The sequence below is a fragment of the Sodiomyces alcalophilus genome (genome assembly GCF_042370955.1).
Source record: "Sodiomyces alcalophilus JCM 7366 unplaced genomic scaffold ACRALscaffold_2, whole genome shotgun sequence".
Lineage (NCBI taxonomy): Eukaryota > Fungi > Ascomycota > Sordariomycetes > Glomerellales > Plectosphaerellaceae > Sodiomyces > Sodiomyces alcalophilus.
In genome coordinates, this window is record NW_027263533.1 from 3,595,130 (window position 1) to 3,614,075 (window position 18,946).

The window sequence follows — 18,946 nt, forward strand, 5'->3', positions numbered from 1 at the left end:
GTGTACACTCTTAATTTTATAACGCCCTGTGCTTATCCCTAAGATGCAGTGGTGGCCCAGAAGAGACACGGGGCAATGATCGTGTCGCTGCAGTCGAGCATGGTGGACTATGCTATGCAGAGCTACTGAGTAGACGGATGATAACAGCCGAAACCTGTTCCATTCGGAAAGTACCGAGCGACATCGACGATGATGACATATACGCCACTTTGCAATGGCTGAGTCACATCCACGTAAAGAGAATGTACTGCATAACGTAAGCAAAGTCGGACACCACTGCGGGGAAGAGACCATGACCCCTCGTCCCTCGTCCAATGTTGGTGTGGGAGACGGAGAACCTCGGCGAAGGCGGGAAAACGCTTCGCTGAATAAGGTGTCCCGGACTGACATGCGATTCACGCCCTCACCTTTTACTCTTTTACTCTTCCCCATACACTAGAATAGCCCACACAACGCCTCCTCTCCATCTCCCACTCTTCTAGCCATTGGGTCCTTTCAGCGACTATTCGATCTCTTCCGCATCTCACTTCTGAATAAAAAAGAAAATCGAAAAGAAAGGAAAAGAAAGAACAAAATAGGATACAACAGAAACGGCCCTCTGCGCATTGTCCTGTTACAGGCCGCCGACCCTGACTGATTGCGACATCGGCGCCCACCCTTCGTCAACATGCCAGGTCCCGAGTCTCCGACCAGCAACCAGGCGCAAGGCGACTGGCACCAAGGCACGCAGCATTTCCCTTCCCACTATTCACCCCGATCACAAGCTGCCAACCACCCAGGCAATCGAGTCACCAGCAATCCCGACCTCACCGGCACCGTCCGAAATCCCGACCCTAACGCCGATGTCGACCAACTCCCAAGCCTATCCTCTCTAACAACGACTCTCCATGACGATGCGTCCACCACCGTGCATCCACCACCCTCTCTCCTTTCTCCCGCTTTCACCCCTCCCACGACTCCCGGCAGTGTGACGCCAAGTCAGCATTCAACATCAGACCCTACACCGCGCGGTGTACCCGTAGACAGCTCCATCCCGGGCGGAGGCTGCGGTACCAAACGGCCGCGTCTCCTCGACTCCCTCCCTAACATCCAATGCGTCGTGCGAGCCCGCATCCCCACCGTCACAGGAACCGAGATGTTTCTCCACTTGTACACCAATGATTTGGATAACAAGGAGCACCTCGCCATCGTCTTCGGTCCTCACATTCGAAGCCAATCGCTCGACGCCCCGCAACCGGGCGAGACTGAAATGGACAGGATGATCCGCGGGGCCTACACCGGCCGGCTGTACCCCGGGCGTACAACCAGCCGCATGCCGGCGCATAGTGGCGAAGACGACAGCAGCATCGTCAGCGGCAGCACCAACGCACCGGCGGAGGAGTCCCAAGCGCCGACCGGTCCTCCCCTGGTGCGCATCCATTCGGAATGCTACACCGGCGAGACGGCGTGGTCGGCCCGGTGCGATTGCGGCGAGCAACTAGACGAGGCGGCGCGGCTCATGAGCATGGACCCCCGTGGCGGGATTATCGTCTACCTACGCCAGGAAGGCCGAGGAATCGGGCTCGGGGAGAAGCTCAAGGCGTACAACCTGCAAGACCTCGGCTCCGACACGGTCGAGGCCAACCTTCTTCTGCGGCACCCGGCTGATGCGCGCAGTTACGGTCTAGCCACTGCCATGCTGCGCGACCTGGGACAGGAAGAGGTGAGGCTACTGACCAACAACCCTGACAAGATCAGGGCTGTTGAGGGGCCCAACCGTGAGGTTCGAGTTACGGAACGGGTGGCCATGGTGCCGCTTTCGTGGAAGGGGAAGGGCGGGTTCCGGAGCCGAGAAGTCGAGGGTTATCTCAAGACCAAGGTGAGTTTCTGGACCTCTCCTTTGCTCATTTCAGCCCTTGCAAAAGCGCTTGAGCGCAGAGCTGACTTGCCGCCTATTTCAGATCGAAAAGATGGGCCATATGCTTGATGCAGCCATCATGCCGCGTACGTAAGTATGTAGCATTTTCCGGAGGGCGGCCTTGATGCCAATGGATTCGCCCGTAGTCGTATAGTATGAAATAGCTATGGCAGGCACGACATGATGGGCGGCAGGACTGATTATCGACAACGATAAATGCATTTGGAAAGAGGCGTCAAGGTAAATATATATACATGTATATACGTCTATACTGCTACGATTGCATAGCCCTCGGAGGACAGATCTTACAGTATATACACAGTCTGGCATTTCGTACGCATGGATATTTACTTCGTACGTGTATCGGATTATTTAGGTGTATTCGGTGTAGGCCAAAAGCCAACCATCTGAAGACATTGATACAATGTCTATGCGGTTCAAGTTGATGTCGAGGTGAAGGCGAGAGCGAGCGGGAGGCAAATGAAGCGAAACGGAGCATATCACGTGAAATTCCCGTCATTTGCCGTACTTGGAGCCGTTTCGTGCAACGGGGCTTTTATTCGTCGCTGCCAGTGAGGTCATGGTCTGCAATTTGTCAGCCTTGTCACCCCTTCAGCCTTCTTCTACCTTGGTCCATGTCCAAATTCTCAAAGCTGAATACGGCCGCACTTTTTGTTCATGAACGCCAACGTACCTCATTGATTTATATTTACACATCTCGAAATATCTCTTCAGAACATTCGACATGGCGGACTCCGAAGCGAATGCGCTTTCAGCGGGAAACGAACCCCCCCCTGCGCCGGTCGCAGTGTTCAAACGTCGCGGTGTAAAAGGCAAGGCCAACATTCGGAAGAGACCAGCGACACCGCCACCCGCAAACAGCGATTCCGATTCCGACTACTCCTCCTCCGAAGATGACGCAGGGCAGCGTATCAAACGGCGCAAGAAGAATACGGGCGCCGTCACAGCCTCGTCCAGGAACAACGCCGCCAAACCCCAGGACCTTTCCGCCACCACATTTTCCGCGGACCGCAGCGTTCCCATCTCCAGCGCGAATGATGCGACCAAGGCGAGCAACTGGTACGACGAGGACGCCAACGACGCGTTATCGGCGAAGAACCTATTAGGCAGCACGCGTTCCGGTGCGAATCAGGCCGACGCGCCGGATGGAACATACAGGGGACTCGCAAACCAGACGTCCTTTGTCAAGAAGAATCCCGATGCGCCGAATCGCACGTTTGGGCCCGTCAAGGCTCCCACAAATATCCGAACCATCACTGTCACAGATTATGCTGCAGATACCTGCAAGGACTACGTAAGTCGCTTCCCTGTTTTCCCCGTCCTTCCCTGATGTGGCGATTTGAGAGATGGATGTGAGCTAACTTTGCAACAGAAACTAACAGGTTTTTGTGGTTTTGTGAGTAACATATTGCCCCATGATGAACGGTTACCGCGACGAAGTTTCTCGCTGGGCCCCGTGTTGAAGCTGCGTTTCTAGACAAGCTGCTAACATTGATATCTCGTGATGTAGGGAGACTCATGCAAGTTCGCGCATTCTCGAGAAGATTTCAAGCAAGGGTGGCAACTCGACAAAGAATGGGAGAACGTCACCAAGGGAAAGAAGAACTTGGGCGGAACAGTGGTAGCGAGCGCAAACAAGAAGAAAGTAGCTGGTGCCGATGACGAAGACGACGACGATGACGAGGAGGCCATGCTCGAGAATATCCCCTTCGCCTGCATCATATGCCAAGAATCATACAAGTCGCCCGTCGTCACGAGATGTGGACACTACTTCTGCGAGCCTTGCGCTCTCAAGAGATACAGGAGGGATCCGAAGTGTGCTGCGTGCGGGAGCAGTACCAACGGCGTATTCAACTCGGCGTCGAGACTGAAGAAGCTCCTAGAGAGGAAGCGGGAACGAGACGCGAGGAAGCGTAGAGAAGCTATCGAGGCGGGAGAGGAGGTCAGTGAGGAGGAGGGGGACAATTCTGAATAATTCAAATGTCAACTAGCTGGCTGGCTGTGTATGAACGAGTGTTCAACGAATTATCCCAATGAGTTGCTGATTGCCGACTTGGTTTCTGTTGCAATTCCGTTGCTGGTGTTTATTCGTCACGTAGGTACGTACGAAGTACCAATGAGAGCTGCATGGCTGATAAGATAAAGTTACATTCCCCTCCTCAAGTACCCCGCCACCAAGGTACTTCTAATTACGCACCACAGTTTGTCAGGCGACCTCGCAGCCCATGTGATCGACCCACTGGAGGTACTTCGTCTTGGAGGTACACCTGGGGAATATATCGAAGCTGACTGAGTGGAGATCCGCGTCTGCCTACGAAGTACATGTTCCTCGACTCATATACTAAGTATGTACATACAACCTGCGCCATCTACTGAGGGCGTCCGACAATACGATCATCGACTTGACTTTCAGCCCTCCAGACATATCAAGTTTGTATTAACCCTAATCATACAAGAAACTAGGTACTGTCTTCTACATTCCCCGTCTATTCCATCTCTACCCAAGGTTACGGCCTGAGTCGCATCTGTGGAACTCCGAGGCAAGCAGCCATCATCATCATCAACCAAGCGCACAGCATCACGACGACCCTAATTCCTTTCTCCATAACCCGAAGAACGAGTCCAAACCTCTACACCCGATATACCCGATACACTCGATAACTCGACACACGAAACACCGCAGCAACTTGGAGCTGAGTCGACGCAACGTGAGGCAGCCATGAATCTCCTCTACTCGACGGTTAACACCCTCCGCGACCGCTACACACCGGTATCCCACACATCGACTTTCCGACAGTCGGGCCAGATCACACCGGACGAGTTCATCGCAGCGGGCGACTATCTCGTGTCCAAGTTTCCCACCTGGTCGTGGGGCGACGCCGACGACCCCTCTCGCCGCGCCAGCTACTTGCCCGCCGGGAAGCAGTACCTCGTCACCCGCAACGTCCCATGCCATCGACGACTGAACGAGGACTTTGCCGGCGATGCAGGCCACGAAGAAGCCGTTGTCGAGAGTAGGACCGGATCTGGCGGGAACGGCGCTGGCGACGACGAAGGGTGGTTGCGGACCGGCGGCCTGTCGAGCTCCCAGCCGCTCAAGGCCCGTGATGTGCGGACGGTAGACGACGCTGGCAACGTGGGCGAACAGGAGGCGCTAGAAGAGGATGATATCCCGGACATGGAGGATGAGGATGACGACGAGGCCATCATCCGGGATAACGAGGCTAGTGGGAATGACAGGTATGGCATGCCGCAGCATCTGCTTACCTTTTCCACGCGCGTATCATGAAGAAAACATATCGCTGACCTATATATCCGTTATTTCCACTTTGTAGCGGCCGCAGGACATACACACTCTACATCATGTACTCGTCATACTACCGCACCCCGCGCCTCTACCTTTCAGGCTACCTCGCCAACGGCCAACCCCTGCCGCCCAAGTCCATGATGGACGACATTGTGGGCGACTACAAGGACAAGACGGTGACGCTCGAGGACTTTCCCTTCTTCGCGAACAACATCAAGATGGCCAGCGTGCACCCGTGTAAGCACGCATCGGTCATGCGGACCCTGCTCGACCGCGCCGACGCCGCCCTCCGCATCCGCAGGGAGAAGATCCGGCGCGGCAAGGCCGTCGGCGGGGACCAGGGCATGGAGGGCCTCGTCGACGAGATTGACAAGCTCGACGTGCAGGATGCCCAGGTGGCTGCCGATAAGGGGGGTTCGAGCGACGAGTGGGAGGAGGTCAAGCAGAGCGACATTGACGAACAGGAGGTGGCTATCCGTGTGGATCAATATCTAGTCGTGTTTCTCAAGGTAATTCCCTTTCCTTCCTTACACTTCCCGGTCATTGTGACTTTGGAAAGCATCCTGCTGACTCGTCTCCTTTCTCTAGTTCATGGCTAGTGTTACGCCCGGAATCGAGCACGATTTTACAATGGGCGTATAGTCAGAATGGCCAGCCACTTTCCTTCATTTCGTTACCTCGCTTTCATTGCAAACGTTCGTTGGACATGGATGGCGTACGGCCTCTTTCAGTTTGTTTACCCGTTCAGTATCGGTTTAAGGGTCAGGACGAGGGTAAGGGCAAGGGTTAATAAAGGACGGGTATATAGGGTCAGCCCTAGTCCTTTTCCCTTATCATTCGGGTATTTCTTCGCTATATATCTACCAGTGGCAATATCTTTCTTCCTACCTTGTCTCCATGTCTTCCGGTGACGACTATGATGCCATGGGGTGTGCACTTGCCTGTCGGTGTGTATCCCCGTACGTCGTGAGCCCTATATCCCACGACGATCAGGTTCCAGGGGCAACATGATAACACGACATGGGGATGGAATATACTAAGCCTACCGAGGGTACAAGGAGACTATTGGAAAAAAGGAAGAAGAAGAAAAAGGCAAAAACGGCGTGGCGCTTCATACCCTCGCTCGTATTGATGATGGCGAATGCGGCGTCCCACAACACTTCACTTCATCCATGTTCACTATGTACGAAGTATTAGTTAAATGTACGAATATGTACAGATAACACCACTGCCCATGATGGTGTCTTCTCGACGCCACATATCCCGAAACTCCGCAGTTACAGAAGTGTAAATGCATGTCACCGAGTATCCCAATATTAATGATAACAAACCCAAAAAGAAGTCGTCCCAGGCTCCAGTCCCAGTTGGCCCAGTTAATTTCGTGCAATATCGCTCATCAACGCATTTAATAGCCAGGTTGGCCGGGCATTCTCCCCAGGGAATGGCCCTGGCTCTGTATCGGCATGTGGTTATGGCAAAAGATCTTCTGGCCGTTGACGATGGTGGCGTCCTTCTTGGACGCATCGATGACCATGGCCGGGTCGTCGTACGAATCGAGCTGACAACACTCGATATTCTTGACCCAGCGGTGGTTGAGGATGTCGGAGATGCTCGCCCGCTTGGCAGGGTCCGGGTTGAGCATCATCAGGAGAACCCGGCGCAGGGCGGGTGGGCTGATGCATTGGTCAAAGGGCAGATAATGCGGGTAGTCCGTGTCGACCATGCGGGGCTCGGGCTCCTCGTGCTGGGCGTACCACTTGTCCCACTGCTTCACGAGCAGGTCGTAGTTGGGCGAGCCCGTGTTGAGCTCGGCCCTCTTCCAGATGTTGGCGCCGAAAGTCAGGTAGATCATGAGCACGGCCGTACCCCAGACGTCCATGCCGCGGGGGTCGTATGGCTGGTCCTTGCGGAGGACTTCCGGGGCGATGTACGGTTCGCTGCCGCAGATCCCGGGGGAGCAGAGTCGGATCTCGTCGTTCATGTTCTTACCACACTGTCCGCCCGCCTCCCGCAAACCCGGGTGGGTGCCACAGAACACCTCGGAGACGCCGAAATCGGTAATCTTGAGCTTGCTCCCCGCGGAGATGAGGCAGTTCTCCAGCTTGATGTCGCGGTGGGCAATGCCGTTGCTGTGCAGGTAGTTGACGCCCTGGACGACCTGCTTGAACAGGCAGAGGCGGTCGCTGAGGCGGGTGTGGTCCTTCAGGTAGCCCTTCTCGACGAGCTGGTACAGGTCGCCGTTGGCGCAGTACTCCATGACGTGGTTCCAGCGGCCGTGGTCGGTGCAGAGCTGCACCGTCTCGACGATGTTGGGGTGATGCAGGCTCTTGGCGATGCTGTACTCGGACTTGACCTTTTTTTCGTACTCGTCCGCGGTTTCCGACTTGGACTTGCGACGGAACTCCTTGACGGCGTATAATTCGTCGGGGAAGCCCTTACGGGCCATGAGAGCGACTTTGGAGGTGGCGCCTTTGCCAAGGTGCCTGCCATGGCGGCCGAAGAACTTGTTGTGGTATTCGTACTCGGAGAGCAGGTCGGCCACTTCGACGAAGAAGTCGTCGGGTAGACTCACGCTCAGACGGCGGGACTTGACGCCAACACCAGCATCGGGCATCTGGGACCAGGGAGAGGGCTCGACGCGGTGACGACGGTGGTGATGGTGGTGGTGATGATGGTGGTGTGGTGGCTCGTCATGTTTGCCCAGGGCTAACTGAAACTGGGGCCGGGAGGGTTCGCGATGAAAACTGCGGCGACGGCGTAGATAGAATATCCTCCTGCCATCCTTGTCGGAGCTGGGGCCGTTTTCTTGGCCGAATCCGATAACACGGCCCCGGAGTGAGAAACCAGTGGATGCCCTGGTCTTCTTGAAATCATCTGGGTTCGGCACCGGGCCGCCGGTCCCGACACTGCTCATGACGGCGGCGGCAGATACATCTTCGGAGGACGTCGGCGACTCTGATGTACCGGCCACATCCTGTGCGTAGCCGGCATCACTGAAAGCAGCGTCCGGGGGTCGCACAGAGGTGGGGGTTGAATTCGTTCTGTTCTTCCGGAGGAATTTGACCATGTTGTTTTTAAGCCTGGTCGCTGGGCGCTTTCGCCGGGGGACAGTGGTGGCAATCAAGTCCTGATCGGGGACAGGGTTCGGCGGTTGTACCTTCGGAACGCCCGGAAAACCGGCAAAGCTGGTGCAGCTGGATGATTGCAGTCCAGAGGCCAATTGCGCTGGCTCTAGGGGTCCAGTGTAGGAGGTTCCGGCCGAGGAGAGCACCGGGGAGATGCGATGGGAAGAACGATCACGACTGTTCTTGGACGATAGGGAGTTCAAATGCCCCAGTAAGTCGGCTAGAATCAATAAATCGTCCAGCGACTCGCGAGCATCCTGTCCACTCTCTTTGGTGGCGGGGGTAAAGACGGCGTCGGGTGAATCGTCAGTGTCTGAACATTCGGTGACGGCGTGGTCGTCGCTGTCGATTGAGGAAGAGTCCGTAAATGAAGTGGTGGGAGAAAAGGTTGGGGATGGTGTCGCATCGGCGAATGGTTTCCTTTTATGACTTGTTGTGCGTGTTTTTGCACATATCCGCGGAGAGTTGGGCGTGGGGTTACCTAGTGAAGGGATAAGGGTTAGCTAGCTGGAAAAATAGAACCAAGGGGAGGGTGGGGGGCCTGGCTAGTGTACAAGGGTACAAATGATCGGCGCCTTCTAGAAGAATTCCTTTCTCTTGGAACCCGTGGGGGGAGTTGGGTGGGGGGGGATTTCAAAAGAGTGCCAAGGGAAAAACTGCGATCCAAGAAAGGGGATGGAAATATGAGGAAACGCTGAAGTTTATCATCACGAATGATAAAAACGGAGGACGACAGGACTAATGAAAACACCATAGAGGGAAAATGTTCAGGGTGGTGCAAGAAAAAGTGGGTGGCGACGGATATTTGGGTTGATCCATCCAGAGGCTTTTTGGGTAGTGGGGTTTGGGGCTCGGTGGTCGGGGCAATTCGCGGGCAAATTTCACTGGACCGATGGCGGGCATTTGCATACCTATTGTCTTAGAGTCAGAGCTATGGTCGGCTCCGGTGTTGGTTGTCGAGGTACCCATCCCCTGTATTGGTGCCGGTGTTTGCGGGGGTGCCGATCCTGACGAGATGCCGACGGTCGACATGATTCGCGCCCTTTTGTGTAATACAAGTCTGGTGTTTTTCCCTAGTTGTATTAGAAGGGCGAACAAAAGCTTTCGACTCTGTAAGCGGGTCAAGCAGGTGCCGGCTGGTTTCCGAGATGATGAGTGGTTTGGTGGTCTCGGTAATACGACGCACACGACTGTGCAGGATCAAAGGAGAGCCTACACTGTGTTTAAGATAAAGATGTATTTAGTGATTGATGCTCGGTAAGACAGCATGGGAAGTCGAGGACCTAAGAAGAGGGAAAAGGAGGAGAAGGTGGATCAGTTCATTTATAAGGACGGATCAATTGTCTGATTCCCGTACAGTCCAAATGGATGTCGATGGTTGGTAGGTACTTCCTTCGCCTTGAGGCTTTTATAAGATTGTACGGTGTAAGCGGTTTCCGTTCGTCCAACAGGAATGGTTAAACCGTAACTGATTGGGACGCCTGGATTTGGTACCCAAGTACATACGTACTATAGGGCAAAGTCAACGAAGTAATTCGTAGGTTCTGCAAGATGTGGGAAAGTGAGTTGATGACTTTCAGGGACACGATAGGCTGGGCTCGACAGCCACGGACGCGAAGTACAGAAATACATACTTTGCGTACATGCCAGGACGACTTCCCAGGACAGTATGACTGAGTATTCGTACGGACCGAAGCCATGGCCAATACGTACACTAGAATATCGTCGCTCTTGGTTCCTGTCCGGAAATAACACCTTTTTGAATAAGGGGAATGCACAAAGTCCCGGGTCGACGTGTGTGGGGATGGGTGGGGTGTGCTTAGAAATCCGTGTTCTAGCACAACTGGTTGGCTGACTCCTCCCGTATCATACTTAGTACTCTACCTCTCATTTCTCTTCTTTTCCCCATGCTGACCGTCAGTTTGCGTCCTCGTCCACGCGAGACATCTTGGTGGCCGCCCTAGAGTGACACGAGTTATCCATCATGTGGGATTTTCAACCGGGGATAATACAATGCATGGAACCCCACCCCCACCAACACAAGCTTTTGCGGGGTCTGTGTGACGAGCCGTCCCATGCCTTGGCGTTTTCCTTCAGACAACAATGCATACGGAACGATCGCCGAGATCTTGGAAAGGCTTGGCTTACGACTTGGCGGCTCACCCCTTCTTTCTGAGGGTCGAGGCCGTTCCTTGATGCGGGTAGTAATACGTAAAGTAATCACTCCATAATAGTGCTTCACAACATGGGTGGTTAGAATATCCCACAACACGAAAGCCGGACTTTGCTAGTGACCAACTCCATCCCTCCCCAACATGTCTTGCCTGTAACCATCCTTAGATGGGCGCCATGAACAGACTCAAACCCTACTTTTCCATACGGCCCGACTTCACCGCCATGGACGGCTAGGTCCGTTGCAATCGACTCCAAGCCGTCAGGCGATAAGCTTCGCGCCACGTGCGAGTCTCGCCCAAGCCACGACCACTTTCAAACAGGCCCCCGCAGCAAGCCCACCACGACCGTGGCTACCAGTTAATCGCCAGTCGTTTTTCTTTTCTTCTTTTTGTTCTGAACGCGGACACGGTGTCAAGTAGAATAAGAACCCACAGAGAACATTGGGCGTACCAAAAATACCTGGCTCCCGTCGAAGATTGCGAGATTATTAAGCCGTAGGATCATATGTGTCGTGTGATATCATATGACCACGGCGATTACACCAGGGATCAGATTGCTACGGTCACTACCTAGGTACCTAGGTACGCATAGAAGATCGAACTCGGTTGAACTTCTGCTGGGCTAACGGGAGGACCGGCCTGATTGAGTTATGGTGTTCAAGGTAGAGCAGAGTTGATGTCATTGAATCGAGTGGTATCACATGGCTATAAAGTACATAAATTACATATCCAGTCCGTCCTTATACCTACCTAAACGCTATGTCCTTGTTTTTTTTTTTTTTTTTTTCTTTTCTTGTAGTAAATGCTTAGTCTTTTTTAGACAACCAAAGGGGATATTGGCCCAGCTCAGCTAGATTCAAGCTGCACTGTTGTTGCGCGTCGACGATCTATTCTGTGGGAGAATGTTGGACATGAGATACCTACCCTTGCCCGACAAGGGCCGTCTCTTCCACTGGGTGACCTCCAAGTCCGCCGTGAGATCTGCGGCCTCTTCCGCCACCACCCACTGGCCCGAGACTTCATCCTTCTCCAGGAACCGGAACACGATCCGTGACCCGGCCTCCTCGAAGATGTACTCCCTTCGCCACAGCCGTCCCCATTGCTCCTGTCCCGTCCCTTCCGCCGCGTTGGCTCGTTCCAGGTCCCGGTTCCGCTCCGCCACGGCCGCAAACAGCCGCGTATCCCAGAGCCCGTTTCGACGGGGGTACTGCCGAAGGACCCGGATCGCCTCTTCCCGCACGAGGGGGTCCCGGCAGTACAACGACGCCAGGCCCAGCGGCCACGTCACCCCGCCATCCACGCCCGTCCGGTGAGCCGCGCTGGTGAATTCTTCCTGCGACGTCCGTAAGATGACCTCGGCCACAGAGACCGTCTCGCGGAAGAGGGGAGTCAGCCCCGCCACCGCCTCGTGGCTCACGTACTGCGCAAGGCGGTTGAACTCTTTCTCGACCAGGTACGACAGCCGCAGCTGCAGGACTTGCATGTACTTCGCCCGGTCCTTCTTCCCCTCCATTAGAGCTTGCATGTAGAGCGGCTGGAATGCTGCGTCCCACTGTGCCCCCAGCCGGTCCGACTCGTCGCAGAACCTGATTACCGTTTCGTTCGTGACAAGGGACGCGAAGAGCGCTTCGACCTCGACGTTATCATCCGATTCCAGGATCCCGCTTTCGTACACCAGATCCATGACCAGCGGACCCATCTGGGCTCCCCGCCGTTGGATTGCCGCCCAATACTCCTCCGCTACTCCAACGTCGGCGAAGACCCCTGGGATCGAGTCTGTGCTGGCCAGGGTCCGCGGGAGTTGCATCATGTGGAGATTGAGCATCTCCAGACTCTGGCCTTTCTCCATCAGTCCTGTCGTTACCTTTGCCAGCGGTAAGGAACCTCCGACCCGTCCGTCGAGTACCGTCCGGCACTGAATCCCAAGAAAGCTGTAGATCTCCGCCACTTCCCCCAGAAGCGCGCGGGGAGCTGGTGCCAGGCTCGTGATCGGATACCTGTCGTCTACTCCGTTCCCCATCAGGATAGAGAAGAAGAGAGCCATGCCGTGGTTGATGTGCTGCATCGCGCTCCGCTGATCACCGCGTATCACCTCAAACGCAATGAATAGGACCGACAGGAAGATGGTGTCCTGTAGAACGAAGCCTTCGGGAGCCTGGCTCTGCAGTTGTAGGGCCCTACAATAATGCACCACTGCGTTATTGTAGTGCGGGCTTCGTTCGAGGCGGGGGAGGTCTACTGGCTGATCGTTCAGACTACCGGAAGAATGGCCACCGCCTCCGAAAGCTCTGCTGAGAGCACCAATGGCTATGGCGGCATGTCGAAGGGTGGTGTTGGTCCGGGCCATCTGCGGCATTGTCGTCTTCCAGAGTTTGGCATTCAGCGCGCCCCGGCCGCCAAGCGACACACGAAGAAACTGGAGGAATTCACCAAAATACATGACGCTCAGGTCGTCGGCAAAGTCGATCGAATTCAGGTCAGGTTCCAGCATTACTACCGGTGGTGACTGGGCCCGCCTGGATTGCTGACTATGAACCAGAGTCGAATCGGTTGTCGATGACAGTTTTTGTCCCGGCTTCGACCTGGGCTTCCTGGGTTTGATCACGTATCCCTCGCACACCCCCCTCGTCCGGAGGCAGTTCATACAGAACGGCTTCGTCTCGTCGCATTTGACACGCCGTCTCTTGCACGTCACGCATCCAGTTCGTACTTTGGCCTTGCTGGCGCGGGTGAGCTTTTGGTGGCCATCGGTGACTCTGTACTGGGGAGAGGAGCTTGTCGTGACGGTTTCAGCTGGAGATCTGCATGAGCGCACAGTGAGTCATGATACGTCTGGGTGCGTAGTGAGATTGAGCCCTTACGCCTGTGAGTTTTCTGACGATGACGAGGGACCTGGTTCTTGAACCTTGGGATGCAGAGGAAGAGTCGACATGGCGAAAGTAATGCTCTGCTGCAGCTACATCGCAACAGATGCTTCAAGACGGGGCATGAGATGAGAAAAGCTTCAGCTTCGCATCGAGACAAGGTTATACCTCGTGAGCCAGAATAAACAAAAATAAAAATAGGAACAGAACAGGGAACCTTGGAACGAGGCCAATATTTGTCTATGATCTCCAACTTCGCTTATGCCAGTCCCTTCAGACTGTTTCCATCTTTGCTGCCTAGATTGCGTGAATGGGACTCTAGGCATCCACGTTGTATATTCATTGTCGGAAGGCACGGGCTTTGCATACAATGTTTCAAACGACGTAGTGTCTCACAAGACCGCAGAGGGTTAGGTTAGTTAACATCGGGTGGCGGAATAACTAGCCCCGAAGAGCTGTACTGTACTGTACTGCACGTAGCCAGGCACTCGGTATCAACTCTTTTGGCAAGATTAATACACTCAGTCCTACGAAGTATAATCAATCAACTTTATTTCGCATGCTGACCCTGAACTTTACTCTAAAAATCTTCCAAGTCGACCTTTTTTCGGTTCTAGGGGAATTTGGGCGGACGTGGTTGGCATATTACGCATTCAAAAGGGTATAGCGTAGTCGATGCTTGACAACTGCTCGCACTGGACGTTTCGAGCTCGAGAAGCACCTCTCAATTCCACTCCGCAACCCGTCCTCATTTCCTCCGAGATCATGGGTTCAATTGTCTAGCAACGAGTAATCGATAGCTTTTATCACAAGCACCAACCTCCCCGGAGAGTGTCCGGGATTTTACTTCCCCTCCTTCGCTTCTCCACGCCAGCGTAACTGCTCCTGAGCTCTGACCGTAACATTGACCCCCCTTCCAGCAGGCTCCTTGCGATTCACAGGGCAATTCCCCATATTCTCCATCTCTCTGCCACCGGAGATAGACAGGCATCTGCAGTATATGGATAATTGGATTCGTGCAAAGCGATCGAGTTAGATAGGTTTGTGAGGCTGCATCTCCGAGAAAATGGGTGGCGATCGGGTTAGTGTCCACTGAACCCAGGGGTTAATCCTTAGCATTGCGAGAGAGAATAGGGCTAGGAGGACCGTAAATTACTTATCAAGCCGACTACCGAGCCGGACCAGGGTTGAGAACCGACTGGAATTCCGCGACAGATCAGTTGTACCATGACAGCATCCAACGCTCACCAGTCGGTTGGATTCTGCAAATAGACCAAGCGGAGGCCTAGGTCGCGGAACCTCACGCCTAGATAGCGCAGAACGGCTCATGACTGCACCTCAGCACCATTCGCCATTTATGAAGATGGCTCTCCCCCAGCCAGAATATGTGCTCGTATCTGGCATTGTCAACATCAACACGGTTAAACCTTGACATAAAAACTGACAACGTACCCCGAACAGTACTTATTCCGAGCTGGTCGGCCACATTGACATAGCCTTCGGCAGTGACCTTGCCCTCCTTCAGGATCGCCGTGGCTGTTTCTTCGTCTTCTTGCCACGGGCTCCGACAGAAAGGACAGTTGACTGCTTGTCGCTTCACCTTGGCCCACATCTTGAAACAGCTCCTGTGCATGTTCTGCCCGCAGGCGGCGCGACACCAGACAATGCTCTCGCTGCTCTTGGCATTGAGCTCAGTAAAGCAGATGGGGCAGTCTCCCTCCACGGGTTTTCGGCGCTGGTCTGCATCTTTAGCTAGCGAGAATGAATCGTCAACTGGGATGGGCGCATTGCGAAAGATCTCACGGAGTTCGTCCGTCAGAAGCGCCAGCTGATATACGTATTCAAACTTGGCATGGAGGACGCGCGACATGACCTGGAAAGCGCGTCAGCAAATGAAAAAGACAAATGGAAACATGAAGCATACGTAGAGGATGTGTTTGCATTGGTTGCGTTGCAAGGCGTGTGGACAGTTGCAGGATGGGCAATGGGATATCGTGATGGTATAGACATTGCCAGTCGAGCCCGCGAGCTCAACTTTCTCCAGCGGAACTGGCGAATCTTCTCGATGGCGACTGATGACGTAGAACCTTCGCAGAAATATGAGTACGGCGTCCAATACGACCAGAACTGAAAAGAAGTTTGGGCATACCTTTGGGTCATCGCTCGATGGTATATTTTGTCAAAGCTTTGGGGCGGGTATTCTCGAAACCGACGTTTGCGCTTCTCTTCGATTGGTTCCGCTTTGGCCCTTTTAGGTTCATGGGGATGCCTGGATGATTTGGCCTGTTCTCCATCTCCCTCATCCCATGCTCGCTTTGTAGATGCACGCGGCATTGTGAGACGCGTTGTGAAGGGAAATTGAATACTCCGCGAAGTTTCCGATGAGGTAGCCTTTGTCGAGTCAACTTATTGTTACTTTATAAAGAAGGACGGAATGAAGGGAAGAACACTTGACAGTTTCACATACGAAGTAGAATGGGCAATGGTAGTACGGTCGTATACGTACATGAGTTCGAAACACGTCTAAAGATCAACGAAAACACGTGTTTGTTTCCCACCCGTCCCCGTACTTTGTATCGATTCGAACAGAAGGCGTCCAATGCCAGGTACGGATTATTTCCAAACAAGAATATGTGATGACATCACACGAGAACTTCAACAGAGGCTCACTGTAGAAGCGTAAAAGAACATCCAAATTACAATTACTAGGCTACCGTCGCGACCGGTGTCTTTGGTCCAGTCTATTATTCTCAACGAACACAACTTGGTTGTAACGTACGCATATTTCGCGTGGAACACGAGTTAAGGTCACGATGGACGGTGTCAACAAGACAAGCCCTTAAAAAAACGAGCCTTCGTAGGCCTCGACAAACCGTGCGCAAGACATGGTGAGTCTATTGGGATTCACTGGACCATGTTCATGTCCTCCCGTAGATACGAAAGCCAGGCTAGAACATGCTAGACACTCGAACTCCGTTGTCGCAGGAATTTCAACCGTACACAAGCAAGTGCGGATGGAGCCAGGGCGTGTGTGTAGCTTCATATAGGCTTCGGTGGTTGATTTGGGATTGGGCAGGATGCGCCTGGGAACCTGGTCCCGACGCAACCAGAGCACAGGTCATGCGTACATATGGCTGAACTCGAGCCCGACATGCCCTATCGAGGACACGCATGTAGTCTGGCTAAAGGGAATGCCGAAATGCCACCGGATTTTCATTCCCTATGGACGTTGCCGAAACCTCGATGCCCTTCCATGCAAGAACTTGTCCGAATCACAGTAACACCCCATGAGCGAGAAAAAAGTCATTGATATCTCCCATTTTTTTCCCGTAGAAGACAGTCGTCCTGGGCTGCCGTCTATCGCACGCATAGAGGGGCGAGCTGTACATCATAAACGCTCGTTCTCCTCCGCGGCATGACATATGCGCTCTTTGTCCCACACTCGCCGTCCGTCACCAGTCAAGTTCCTTTAGATCGTCGTCTCGTAAGGGAGAGGGGCGATGGTCTCAGGCACGTTCTCCTTGAGCGAGATGGTGTGGGCCTCGCGGGGTCCGACGGGCTGGCGCTTGAGCTGAACAGTCTTGCCCGCTTCCTGGGCCTCCTTGCGCAGACGGGCGTTCTCCTTCACCCTCCGCAGGAAGTCCTCACGGGAGCGCGATGGCGAGACGTGTTCGATGCGGACGTTGATGCGCTTCTCAATGTATCGGTGCTTCACCTTCTTGTAGATGATGATGCCGAGAGCGGACTTGGTGACATTGTAGACGACGCCGGTCTTGCCGTGGTAGATCTTGGCCGGCATACTGTAGTCCATCCGGTTAGTATTACCATTCATCATCTCATCCCGTCTTCAGTCGAGGGGCACTTTGTTGGGGTTCGGGTGCCCCGCGAAATTCGAAATCGGATGCGCCTTACCCCTTGTGGATGGCACCGTTGACCTTGATGTCGACGATATCACCGACGCTATGAAATATGTTAGGATCTCCATCCTTCTCGCGAGTGAACGTATTCGATCGTACCGGTATGTTCTCAGGTAAGTGGAAAGAGGGATGACACCATGACGACGGAACTCCCTGGCAAACATGTGCTGTACGCCCGTCAGAATTGCTGCTCAATCCGTCGTAGAATGATTTAGGACAGCATTACGTACCCGGGTGCCGGCACGAAGACCCTGAGGGTGACCCATCTTGTCGGTGCTGTGTCGTCGAAAAGGTCGGTCGGTTTGGTGTTGTAAGTGCTGAAAGTCAGTCGGCGACGATACAAGGCGAGACGACGGGCAAAATTTTGGGTAAGGTTCGTGGTGTGTGGTAAGCTGTGGGTTGTGCTGCCAGACTGGGATTTGCCGAAGTTTCTCCTAGCGGGACCTGCGCTCTCATTGGTGGTGAAAGCGGGTACGCACCTAGGGCTCAAGACCCAGATGGCTCGTGCACCCAACTCCGAACATTCCTTGACCACCAACGATTGACAAGCAATTCTCCAAACTTTTGGAAATTCCGTAGTGCACCCAACGTCAACGACATCGCGAAGATCGAGACGGCAAGATGGCTCCGTAAGTTTGATATACAACGACGATATCCCTCACGATGATCAAGACGATGCTAACAGGACATTGACCAGTCCCTCCTACTCCAAGACTTCGCGTGTGCCTCGTCGCCCCTTCGAGGCGGCCCGACTGTCAGTATTCTCCGGCCACTGAACAGGAGCTTGCCTCCGTTTATGTCGTTTGAGGCCCCGACTGACATCAAAACACCAGTGACTCTGAGCTCAAGCTCGTCGGCGAGTACGGTCTGCGCAACAAGCGTGAGGTCTGGCGTGTCCAGCTCACTCTCTCCAAGATTCGTCGTGCTGCTCGGTAAGCTTGGCCCTCAAATTGCCAACTTGAAAAGTTTTGCTGGACAGCTATATACTGACTGGCCTCACAGTCAGCTCCTTACTCTCGATGAGAAGGACCCCAAGCGCCTCTTCGAGGGCAATGCCCTGATTCGGAGACTGGTTCGCGTCGGTGTCCTCGACGAGTCCCGCATGAAGCTCGATTACGTCCTTGCCCTCAAGGTCGAGGACTTCCTGGAGCGCCGCCTGCAGACCCTTGTCTTCAAGCTCGGTCTGGCCAAGTCCATCCACCACGCCCGTGTCCTCATTCGCCAGCGCCACATCCGCGTCGGCAAGCAGATCGTCAACGTGCCTTCGTTCATCGTCCGTCTCGACTCCCAGAAGCACATTGACTTCTCCCTTACCTCGCCCTTCGGCGGTGGTCGCCCCGGCCGTGTCCGCAGAAAGAAGGCCAAGGCTACTGAGGGTGACGATGAGGAGGCCGAGGATGAGGATGAGGAGTAAACGTATCATTTCCCTAAGGGTCTATGTGGTTTTTAAAAGGAAAATTCGCGGGGCGACTGGGAAATACCCACCATGGCACATTGGGCGGTTCGCATTTAGGGCGTTAGCCAAAGGATAATGGCATGACCTTGATGATGAAACCACAACTTGATATGTCTTGCAGCAGTCGTCTGAAACCATGGTCCTGTGTTCCTTTGGTGGTATGTGCGATGAATGTAATGAGTACA

At 54.0% G+C, this 18,946-nt stretch overlaps 8 protein-coding genes across 8 annotated transcripts; 4 read left to right on the forward strand and 4 right to left on the reverse strand.

Annotated features, from left to right (window-relative positions):
- Positions 1 to 420: 420 nt before the first annotated feature.
- Positions 421 to 2,399, forward strand: ACRALDRAFT_1040434 (uncharacterized protein). Its single transcript, XM_071015180.1, has 2 exons — positions 421 to 1,858; positions 1,941 to 2,399. Exons 1-2 carry the CDS (start codon positions 668 to 670, stop codon positions 1,989 to 1,991), a joined length of 1,242 nt encoding a protein of 413 aa, XP_070877410.1. The 5' UTR covers positions 421 to 667; the 3' UTR covers positions 1,992 to 2,399.
- A 184-nt stretch (positions 2,400 to 2,583) lies between these two features.
- ACRALDRAFT_1075009 (uncharacterized protein) lies at positions 2,584 to 4,054 on the forward strand. The gene is made up of 3 exons (XM_071018311.1): positions 2,584 to 3,212; positions 3,291 to 3,314; positions 3,429 to 4,054. The coding sequence occupies exons 1-3, from the start codon at positions 2,643 to 2,645 to the stop codon at positions 3,891 to 3,893; spliced, it is 1,059 nt and encodes a 352-aa protein (XP_070877411.1). The 5' UTR covers positions 2,584 to 2,642; the 3' UTR covers positions 3,894 to 4,054.
- A 193-nt stretch (positions 4,055 to 4,247) lies between these two features.
- Positions 4,248 to 6,135, forward strand: ACRALDRAFT_1075010 (uncharacterized protein). Its single transcript, XM_071018312.1, has 3 exons — positions 4,248 to 5,158; positions 5,254 to 5,734; positions 5,814 to 6,135. Exons 1-3 carry the CDS (start codon positions 4,638 to 4,640, stop codon positions 5,865 to 5,867), a joined length of 1,056 nt encoding a protein of 351 aa, XP_070877412.1. The 5' UTR covers positions 4,248 to 4,637; the 3' UTR covers positions 5,868 to 6,135.
- A 46-nt stretch (positions 6,136 to 6,181) lies between these two features.
- On the reverse strand, positions 6,182 to 9,382 carry ACRALDRAFT_1080245 (uncharacterized protein; the record flags this gene model as incomplete). Its single annotated transcript, XM_071018991.1, has 2 exons — positions 6,182 to 8,831; positions 9,262 to 9,382. 2 exons carry the CDS (start codon positions 9,380 to 9,382, stop codon positions 6,631 to 6,633), a joined length of 2,322 nt encoding a protein of 773 aa, XP_070877413.1. The 3' UTR covers positions 6,182 to 6,630.
- Positions 9,383 to 11,316: 1,934 nt separating this feature from the next.
- ACRALDRAFT_1075011 (uncharacterized protein) lies at positions 11,317 to 13,656 on the reverse strand. The gene is made up of 2 exons (XM_071018313.1): positions 13,386 to 13,656; positions 11,317 to 13,325 (listed from the first exon to the last, which is right to left on the reverse strand). Exons 1-2 carry the CDS (start codon positions 13,454 to 13,456, stop codon positions 11,381 to 11,383), a joined length of 2,016 nt encoding a protein of 671 aa, XP_070877414.1. The 5' UTR covers positions 13,457 to 13,656; the 3' UTR covers positions 11,317 to 11,380.
- Positions 13,657 to 14,121: 465 nt separating this feature from the next.
- ACRALDRAFT_1075012 (uncharacterized protein) lies at positions 14,122 to 15,800 on the reverse strand. Its single transcript, XM_071018314.1, has 5 exons — positions 15,538 to 15,800; positions 15,313 to 15,475; positions 14,841 to 15,261; positions 14,545 to 14,785; positions 14,122 to 14,480 (listed from the first exon to the last, which is right to left on the reverse strand). Exons 1-4 carry the CDS (start codon positions 15,720 to 15,722, stop codon positions 14,727 to 14,729), a joined length of 828 nt encoding a protein of 275 aa, XP_070877415.1. The 5' UTR covers positions 15,723 to 15,800; the 3' UTR covers positions 14,122 to 14,480; positions 14,545 to 14,726.
- A 300-nt stretch (positions 15,801 to 16,100) lies between these two features.
- ACRALDRAFT_1061595 (60S ribosomal protein eL21) lies at positions 16,101 to 17,656 on the reverse strand. Its single transcript, XM_071016451.1, has 4 exons — positions 17,536 to 17,656; positions 17,405 to 17,472; positions 17,301 to 17,348; positions 16,101 to 17,188 (listed from the first exon to the last, which is right to left on the reverse strand). Exons 1-4 carry the CDS (start codon positions 17,569 to 17,571, stop codon positions 16,858 to 16,860), a joined length of 483 nt encoding a protein of 160 aa, XP_070877416.1. The 5' UTR covers positions 17,572 to 17,656; the 3' UTR covers positions 16,101 to 16,857.
- Positions 17,657 to 17,926: 270 nt separating this feature from the next.
- On the forward strand, positions 17,927 to 18,719 carry ACRALDRAFT_1068735 (40S ribosomal protein uS4; the record flags this gene model as incomplete). Its single annotated transcript, XM_071017595.1, has 4 exons — positions 17,927 to 17,934; positions 18,003 to 18,059; positions 18,139 to 18,237; positions 18,308 to 18,719. 4 exons carry the CDS (start codon positions 17,927 to 17,929, stop codon positions 18,717 to 18,719), a joined length of 576 nt encoding a protein of 191 aa, XP_070877417.1.
- Between the last annotated feature and the right edge of the window lie 227 nt (positions 18,720 to 18,946).

Bases quoted from the DNA above. Each gene is read 5' to 3' on its own strand.
- ACRALDRAFT_1075009 (XM_071018311.1), top strand. From the start codon at position 2,643: ATGGCGGACTCCGAAGCGAATGCGCTTTCAGCGGGAAACGAACCCCCC. The intron at 3,213-3,290 runs GTAAGTCGCTTC...ACTTTGCAACAG, and splicing joins CAGATACCTGCAAGGACTAC to AAACTAACAGGTTTTTGTGG. The intron at 3,315-3,428 runs GTGAGTAACATA...CTCGTGATGTAG, and splicing joins TAACAGGTTTTTGTGGTTTT to GGAGACTCATGCAAGTTCGC.
- ACRALDRAFT_1075011 (XM_071018313.1), bottom strand. From the start codon at position 13,456: ATGTCGACTCTTCCTCTGCATCCCAAGGTTCAAGAACCAGGTCCCTCG. The intron at 13,326-13,385 runs GTAAGGGCTCAA...GCGCTCATGCAG, and splicing joins TCGTCAGAAAACTCACAGGC to ATCTCCAGCTGAAACCGTCA.
- ACRALDRAFT_1075012 (XM_071018314.1), bottom strand. From the start codon at position 15,722: ATGCCGCGTGCATCTACAAAGCGAGCATGGGATGAGGGAGATGGAGAA. The intron at 15,476-15,537 runs GTATGCCCAAAC...ATTTCTGCGAAG, and splicing joins CATCGAGCGATGACCCAAAG to GTTCTACGTCATCAGTCGCC. The intron at 15,262-15,312 runs GTATGCTTCATG...CGCGCTTTCCAG, and splicing joins AATGCAAACACATCCTCTAC to GTCATGTCGCGCGTCCTCCA.
- ACRALDRAFT_1075010 (XM_071018312.1), top strand. From the start codon at position 4,638: ATGAATCTCCTCTACTCGACGGTTAACACCCTCCGCGACCGCTACACA. The intron at 5,159-5,253 runs GTATGGCATGCC...TCCACTTTGTAG, and splicing joins GAGGCTAGTGGGAATGACAG to CGGCCGCAGGACATACACAC. The intron at 5,735-5,813 runs GTAATTCCCTTT...TCCTTTCTCTAG, and splicing joins ATCTAGTCGTGTTTCTCAAG to TTCATGGCTAGTGTTACGCC.
- ACRALDRAFT_1040434 (XM_071015180.1), top strand. From the start codon at position 668: ATGCCAGGTCCCGAGTCTCCGACCAGCAACCAGGCGCAAGGCGACTGG. The intron at 1,859-1,940 runs GTGAGTTTCTGG...CGCCTATTTCAG, and splicing joins AGGGTTATCTCAAGACCAAG to ATCGAAAAGATGGGCCATAT.
- ACRALDRAFT_1061595 (XM_071016451.1), bottom strand. From the start codon at position 17,571: ATGGGTCACCCTCAGGGTCTTCGTGCCGGCACCCGG. The intron at 17,473-17,535 runs GTACGTAATGCT...ACGGGCGTACAG, and splicing joins GTCTTCGTGCCGGCACCCGG to CACATGTTTGCCAGGGAGTT. The intron at 17,349-17,404 runs GTACGATCGAAT...CATATTTCATAG, and splicing joins ACTTACCTGAGAACATACCG to CGTCGGTGATATCGTCGACA.